The sequence below is a fragment of the Nomascus leucogenys genome, chromosome X (assembly GCF_006542625.1).
Source record: "Nomascus leucogenys isolate Asia chromosome X, Asia_NLE_v1, whole genome shotgun sequence".
Classification (NCBI taxonomy): Eukaryota; Metazoa; Chordata; class Mammalia; order Primates; family Hylobatidae; genus Nomascus; species Nomascus leucogenys.
The window spans coordinates 95375001-95382499 of NC_044406.1; the positions used below are offsets into that span (position 1 = coordinate 95375001).

A 7499-nucleotide genomic window follows, 5' to 3' on the forward strand; every position below is an offset into this window, starting at 1 on the left:
TGGATTATTTATGTTTTGTTCCCCCCAGACATTCACGTTAACAATTGAGATTTAACTTTCTTGGTAAATCACAGCAAACTAGCATAACAATGACTGCTCTTTAAAAAGTAACTTTCAGAGGAGAAAATTATCCTCCCCAAACATAAATAGTTGATTATTACTGCTTAATAGTCTGTGCTCTTATTAAATTCCTACACTTAAATATGGGCATTTGCAGAAAAGCAGCTTTTAATTGTTGATTTGAAAAGTAGTTGGTGGAACCCAATTTAACGATATCCTGCTTTATATTATCATTAAATGATGGGGAAGGATGTTTAAAAGTATCCTTATGCTTTTTATGTCTGCGTTTTAACTACTCCTAAAAAAGTAGAACCAATGTTTAAATGATAATCAGTTCTGTCCAGATAAAGAAATTGATTAGATAAAAACAAATTTTTGCAAAGATCAAAAAGGCATTGTTGTGAATAATTAAAACTGAATTCTATCCTCCATGTCGAATAGCACCAGTTAATGAAATATTATCCCTAACACTGTAGACTGTAGCGCATCGAATCATTAGACAATGACCATTCACTTTAGGGAAATTAATTCTAAAATTACCGACCTCTTTTGGGAGAGTCGAACTGGTTATCAGGTCTGGCAAAATCCATTCTCACGTAAGTGTCGTCGTCGTTGTCAGAATCTTCTCTCTCCGGGGGTCTTGGCACCCGGCGACTGCGAGGTGGTGGCTCCGGAGCGGCAGCTGCAGCGGCAGCCCCGCCAGCCTGGTTCTCACCTCTGGCAACGTTTGCAGATGGGTTGTGGGCTCCAGGGTTCGAGCCACCGGCAACGTCTTGGGCTCCCCTTACTGCTTCGGCATCAGCAGCATTAGCAACAGGTTGAAACCAGCGGGCAGAGGCGGAGTCAAATCCAGCAGCTGCGGCTGCCGCGCCGATGCCCGGGGCTGCGGCGAGCGCGGAGGCCGCAGCTACAACTTGGCTGAGGGCTAAAGTCGGCTCTGCAACCGAAGCGACAGCCGGGGCTGAGGATGGGGAAAGGTCTCTCTCGAGGCTATCTGTTGGAAAAGCAGAGACAGCGGCTCTGGCTGCTGCAAAGAAACTCTGAGAACGGCTTTGCGGGCGTCTTCTCTCCTGCTCTTCCTCCTGCAGCAGCCTAGCTACAGGTGGTGGTTCAGAACATCGGCTGGGGGAGAGAGAAATATCCATACAGCACTCAGAAAATGGGTCGACCACATAGATTCGACCTGTTTCAGCATCATAGCGAATGGCACTGTCAGCAAGAGCCATGGCTGGTGTCATTGCTGAGTTGAAAATTACTTCAATGTAGTCACCCTCTTCCTCATTAGCATTGCTACCTGTAGCACTGAGGGGAAGGGGAGGAAGTGGCCACCTAGCACTGTCCAGAGATAAGGGGTTGGCACGTGGTATAGCTCTTAAAAGATCTGAGAGGTCGTTTGCTGGATTTGGAAATGGCACTCCAAACTCAACATTCACATAATTAGAAAAGGCTGACTGTCTGGGTTCAGCAATTATGCCCCACGAATCTGGTAGTCCTTGAGTAGAGGGAGCTGGTGTATTGCTCACTCTTTTAGTGAAGTCCATGTTGACATAGTCACTAGAGCTGTCAGCTTCTCTCTGCTCATGTGTGGGCTTTTGTGGTTTTGGCTGGATTTTATATCCTTTTGTAATAAAAGAAAGTCGGTTAGGTCTCTTAGCTTTATTCTTTGGGGACTCATCATCCGAAGGCTTTGAAGGTGATCCCCCATCTCCAGGCTTTGAGAATGATCCCTCACCTGAAGGCTTTGAAGCTGCATCTTTGGGGCCCCAGTTATAGGAGACTTCTTTGTCTAGGCCCCTCCCCAGGAACTTTCCAGGTAACATTGGCACATACTCACTGTTGTCACTCTGTCCCAAAGGTGAGCTTCGAAAAGGGTTTGGTAGAGAGAAGTAGGAGCTCCAACTTTTGGAGGAAGAGCCACCCTGAGGATTTCTGGGGTTTTTTGGAATTGCACCGGCTCCAGGAGCCATAAACATGTAGTCACTCTCACTGTCATTGTCCTTTGAGTCATCCTCTTTATTGGTATCAGGTGCTTTTGGAGGACTCGGAGCAGGTGGTGGGCTCACTCTGGGAAACATCATCATGTACCCTCTTGAATCTTCAAAAGGGGATCGAGAGTGGCGCTTTTTTGAAGCAGAGACATTTTGAGGAGCCATTGGCATATAATCACTGGAGCTTACAAGAGGGGCAGCCACTCCTGGCCTCATTGGCACGTATGGGTCATCCTCATCTTCATCAAAAGCTCTGGCTCTGTGGGGACCTCGAGGTGCACCTTCTGGGATCTCTGCATCTTTCACTTCTTTGGCTTCTTTGCGTTCTTTTGTGGCTCCTCTCTCAGCACAAAAATAAAGTCGGAATCTTCCCCCAGACTTCCCTTTCCCACCAGTTGCTCCAGCTGGTGGGGGTGGAGGAGGAGGTGGTGGAGGTGGCGGCATTTGCTGTTGCTTGCTTTGAGTTAATTTGCCAAAATAGGATCTTTTCTTCAGAGATTTTCCACCTTCACCATCACCATCGGATCCTTTCCCACTTCCTGAGCCTTTGCCCCCTCCAGAGTTCTTGCCACCACCTGACCCATGGCCATCTCCAGGTCCCTGGCCACCACCTGAGCCATGCCCACCTCCAGGTCTCTGGCCACCACCTGAACCGTGCCCACCTGCGGTGCCCTGGCCATTTCCAGAGCACTGGTTTCCTCCTGAGCCCTGGCCATTTGAGCCCTGGCCACCACTTGAGCCCTGACCACCTCGGGATCCCTGTCCCTCGCCTGAACACTGGTTTCCTCCCGCGCTATGGCTACTGGAGCCTTGGCCACTTGAGCCCTGGCCACCTCCTGAGCCCCGGCCATTTCCTGAGCCCCAATTGTTCATGGGCATGTAGTCACCTCTGCTTCCTTCCTGATCTTCTTTGCCCTGGGGATTGCCTTCCTCCCCAGAGTTGCCAGAGCCAGAGCCAGACACTTCAGAAGACAGGCGAGCTCCATTGTTTGGGGCTTCTGCAGGGTGCCGGGGACGTGCTGGGCTGGGTGCTAAGCGGCGAAAAAAGCTGGCCGGCACTGAAACCGCTCTCCTTGACCTGCGCCCTCTGGGCAGGTGCAGTCTTCCTCGCCTGGAGTGGGCCACAGGCTCGCTGGGTGTTATGAAGCGCCTGGTGAAAAGCATCTCGTCTTCCCCGTCGCCGATGGCCCTGAGGTGGCAAAACTGCTCAAAGCGGGACCTTCTGAGCCAGCCTCCCGGCTCGAGCGGCACCAAGCCCAGGTGCCTCCTAGCGGACAGCAGGGTTAACAGGTGGGCGCCGATGCTGATGCTGTAGCTGCGGCAGCGGGCTCTGTATTCGTCTGCACACAAGGCTCTCATCTTCTCCAAAAACAGCTCATGCATGTTTTGGGCAACCACACAGTCATCGACCTGCATCCAGAGCTCTCCCGGACCGATGACAGTGGACCTGCCTACTTCCAAGAAGAAATACTGCTCCGAGTGTCCACAGCGACGGATGCTCAGGAGCTGGACGACCACGCTGGCCACTTCGGTGTTCAGCCTCACAAACACGACCTCCTCGTCGGTTAGACACAGCCGGAACACGCCGCTCAGCTCTTTTCTGTGCCCCAGCCCCCTGGGTTTGACTATTACCTGCCACACATCTTTATAGAAGGGTGGCTCCGCCGCCGCTGCCGCCGCCAGCGCGGCCGGCTCTCCGTCCGGCTGCGCGCCGAGCGTGCCGCAGCGGCGGCGCTTGCTCTCGAGGATGAGGCGGCTGAGCAGCAAGTACCAGCTTTCCTGCTCCGACTCGTTCTCGGCCACCATCGCGAAGTATTCGTCTTGGGTGAAAAGAGCAATAAGGTGTCGGTACCTTGCATCTGCTCGCTGGCTCACGGAAAAGCACTGGTATAGGGTGATCACGCGCCGCGGTGGAATGAGCGGGGGGATCGCGGCGCCAGAGGCGGCCGCCGCTGCTGCAGCCGCCGCGGCGCGGACACTGTGCCGGAACTTCCTGGCATTTTCGTAGTATTCCAGCCGAGCTGGGGCGTCAGCAGTCTCGAGTTTGAGCACGAAGTAGCGCCTGTGCCCATGCTTCTGTTTCCGCAGGTAGCCGCGTTTGCAGACTTCCTCCCCGACGGGCAGGTCCTCCTCTTCGGACTCGGAGTCTGACCGGGAGCCAGTGGCCGTGGAGAGCCACATGGCTCCCGGACAAGACGACCCGGTCCCAATGAGTGCGGTCGGGGTTCCCGAGGAAAGAAGCGGGGTGGTCACCACTGCTGCTAGAGCTGCCGCTGCTGCCGCTGCTGCACCTCTTAGTCTTCTTGTCGCTTGGTCGCGAGTGAAGGAGCAACTCGCCATGGTGATGCACGATGGTTTTAAGGTGAGCGAGGAGGAGGGGGAATTCAGGAAAGGGAGGGTTGGGGGAAGAGGCTGTCTACCCTCGTCTGCCCGCCCCAGCCCCCTCCTGCCTTGGCCCGCGCCCCCGCCCACTCCACTCTGAGCGCACGACAGCGGGCAAAACAACACGTGACCGCAGCCTCACGCGGCGGCCGCTGCGGATCCTGCTACCGGCGCAATGGAGGGGCGCGAGCGGCCACCAGTAGAGGTGAGCAAGGGAGGAGGCGACGGCTCGGGAGGCGGAGCCACCTCCAGCTGTGCCAAACCCTCCCGGTGAATCTCCAGGCCTGTGGGCCAAAGGAGGACCGAGAGGAGGAGGCGGGGCTCTCTGGCCAAGCTGATTCTAACAGGGAGTCCAGAAAGGCATGAGGGGGCGGGAGAAGGCCTGGAGGGGCGGAGGAGAAAGCGGCCGGCTATCAAGGCCGGGAGAGGGCGCCACAGTAGGGGCCCCATTGGTGGGAGGTGGTGGGAGGGGGCGTAGCGCAAGCAGTGCCTGCCGCGCCAGGGTGCAGAGCGGACACAGTCGCGGGACGGTTTGTTTGTTTATTTGGGAAGCGGGAGCCAGGTGAAACTGTTGCAAGGCTCTGATTGGTTGGGATAGGAGCCAATGGGAGGGTCCGGCAAGAAGGCAGCCCCGAAATCATTAGTTTGGCGGGAGGGAGGGGTGAGAGGGGAGAGGGGGCGTGGCTGGGGTTCCAAAGTGGCTTCGCTGTCGGCTTGTGGCGCTATCAGGCGGTAAACAACCTTACGCAAATAGCTGTTAATGGTGGTGGTAAACTCGTGCAAATCCCAGAGCCATGGTGACCCGGGATGGAGTCGGGTGCCCTGGTACTCCCTGTCAATCACATAAATTCTCTGTTCCTGTCACAGTCTGGTTCACTCTTTCCAGCCGCACACGGCGGCGGATCGAGCTTCTTGGGAGAAAGTGTCGGCACCCCCTGAAAACGGGTTGACGACCAGGGCGCTCAGAACTGCTTCCCACCGCGCTGCAGGCACTCCCGAGCCCGCTGCACCCCTGACAGAAGCCCGCGACTCTAAGGCACACGAATAACAGCGATGAATTCAAAATGAACATGATCTCTATTAATCAGAATGCACTTCTAGCCCACGAAACACAGGTTCCCTAAATACAGTGTTTCTGCCTGTTTGATTAACGATGACTATGACAGCACAAATTTGGGGGCCTGCAATGTATACAGCCATATTGGAAAAAATTGGACTCGATTCTTACTGAAATAACCAGTGTTGGGCTGTGAAGGTATTTTTCTGTGGGAAATGCTTTGGAAGGTGCCCTTAAAAGAATCTCAAAATATTGCTTTCCTTTCCTTGAGCGAGACCGAAAAACTTTAGAAAAAGAAAAGCTCATACCTAGAACAAAGGACCACGCTGAATGCATATTCTAGAGCACATTTCACATCCCTCGCGTCAACAAGAAGAAGAGGAGCTTTGATGCATTTCAGTCTACAAGTTGACATCACAAAAGTAAGAACTACTGCCTCCCTCATTTCTGGAAAAACTGCCGGAGTGTAAGTGCAACCTCTTCAAGTCTCTTCTCTCTCTCTCTCTCTCTCTCTCTCTCTCTCTCTCTCTCTCTCTCTCTCTCTCCTTCTCCTTCTCCCCTTCCCTCTCCCTCTCCCTCTCTCCCCCACCACCCCAGTTATTCCTTGACTAGGATTTTAGGCTCCTCTCCCTCTCCCTGTCTCCCCCACCACCCCAGTTATTCCTTGACTAGGATTTTAGGCTCTTAATGGTGGAGATGGGTGGTGAATTATCAAAGGAGTGACCAGGTTTGCAAAGAGAAATGGAGGGAGAGGAGGAGAGAAATACAGCATTTCTCTCTGAAAGAATGGAATGTCAGTTCACCCTTGCCCTAGGGTTGATATGGCAAAAGGTACTATTTATAAAATCCAACAGTAAACTAGGCAATCTGTATATCATAAAAATAAACCATATCTCTACCCTCTTAAGAATTTGCTCTCTGTTAGAAACAGAACACATGTATTTGAATAAATGGCTCCTTTTTGATGCTATAATTTAAGAGAAAAAGAAATTGGTTTGGGTTGTCCCCCAGATATTACAAATATTCAATAACATTCCCTCTGCTGCCAATGGTTTATAAGTGCAATATATTCACAGGTGCTGGAAGCAGCCGTGGTTTCGGAAGGGAGCTAGAGGCAGAACGAGTGTGGATGCTGAGAGAGCCCTGACTGTGACTGCTACATATTTCAGCTGCGTAGTCACATATATACAAGATTCCCCGCACTTACAATCAAAATGATAACAAATGCTGTCATTTGGGATTTTGTTTGATAGTCATTAGGATATTTTATAAGTCTTTCCGAGCACAAGTTTTTCTTTTTTTTTTTTAAAGAGAAATGTGACAAATAAGGCAACATATTTGAAAGTGCTTTGAGTAATAACATGACATTGAAAATATCAAAATGAATATTAAATGAAATGGGAAAATACTGGAGATTTTTAAATCCTCATGTCGTTTTTCCTGTACATATAGAGTTTTTACATAGAGCAGTAGGCTTGCAATTTATATAATTTTGCATCCTGTTCTTTTCACTTAACATTATACAATATTTACCCATATTTTTATGCATCAGCCTAAATATCATTTAAAATGCAACATATTATCCAACACAATTAATGTATATTAATGTAATTAATCATCTGCTTTGGGGCATTTAGGTTGTTTTCATTTTCTTTAGTATTATAAATAACATGTCAATGAATATCTTCTACCTACAGCCTTTTAAAATTCCCATTGGGTAAAAACTGAGCACTGGAATTAGTAGGCTAAAAGATATGAATATTTAATACACTATTTTTCAAAAATATTATATTAGTTTACCCTGTCACCAGACTGATTGTCAGCATTGGACATTCTTATTTTTTAAAAAATTAGAGATAAGATGGGTGAAATGGTATTCCACTATTCTTTTTTTTTTTTTTTTTGAGATGGAGACTCATCCTGTCATCGAGGCTGGAGTGCAATGTGGTGATCTCAGCTCACTGCAACCTCGGCCTCCCGGGTTCAATAAATCTCCTGCCTCAGCCTCCCGA

At 50.6% G+C, this 7499-nt stretch overlaps 1 protein-coding gene and 1 long non-coding RNA gene across 2 annotated transcripts; one reads left to right on the forward strand and one right to left on the reverse strand.

Moving 5' to 3' along the window:
* Positions 1-513: 513 nt before the first annotated feature.
* Positions 514-4449, reverse strand: IRS4 (insulin receptor substrate 4). Its single transcript, XM_003262186.2, has one exon. The coding sequence runs from the start codon at positions 4386-4388 to the stop codon at positions 597-599; it is 3792 nt and encodes a 1263-aa protein (XP_003262234.1). The 5' UTR covers positions 4389-4449; the 3' UTR covers positions 514-596.
* A 134-nt stretch (positions 4450-4583) lies between these two features.
* Positions 4584-7038, forward strand: LOC105738122. The gene is made up of 3 exons (XR_001113856.1): positions 4584-4635; positions 5298-5909; positions 6564-7038. It is a non-coding gene; the product is annotated as an uncharacterized LOC105738122 (long non-coding RNA).
* Positions 7039-7499: the final 461 nt, after the last annotated feature.

Bases quoted from the DNA above. Each gene is read 5' to 3' on its own strand.
- IRS4 (XM_003262186.2), bottom strand. From the start codon at position 4,388: ATGGCGAGTTGCTCCTTCACTCGCGACCAAGCGACAAGAAGACTAAGA.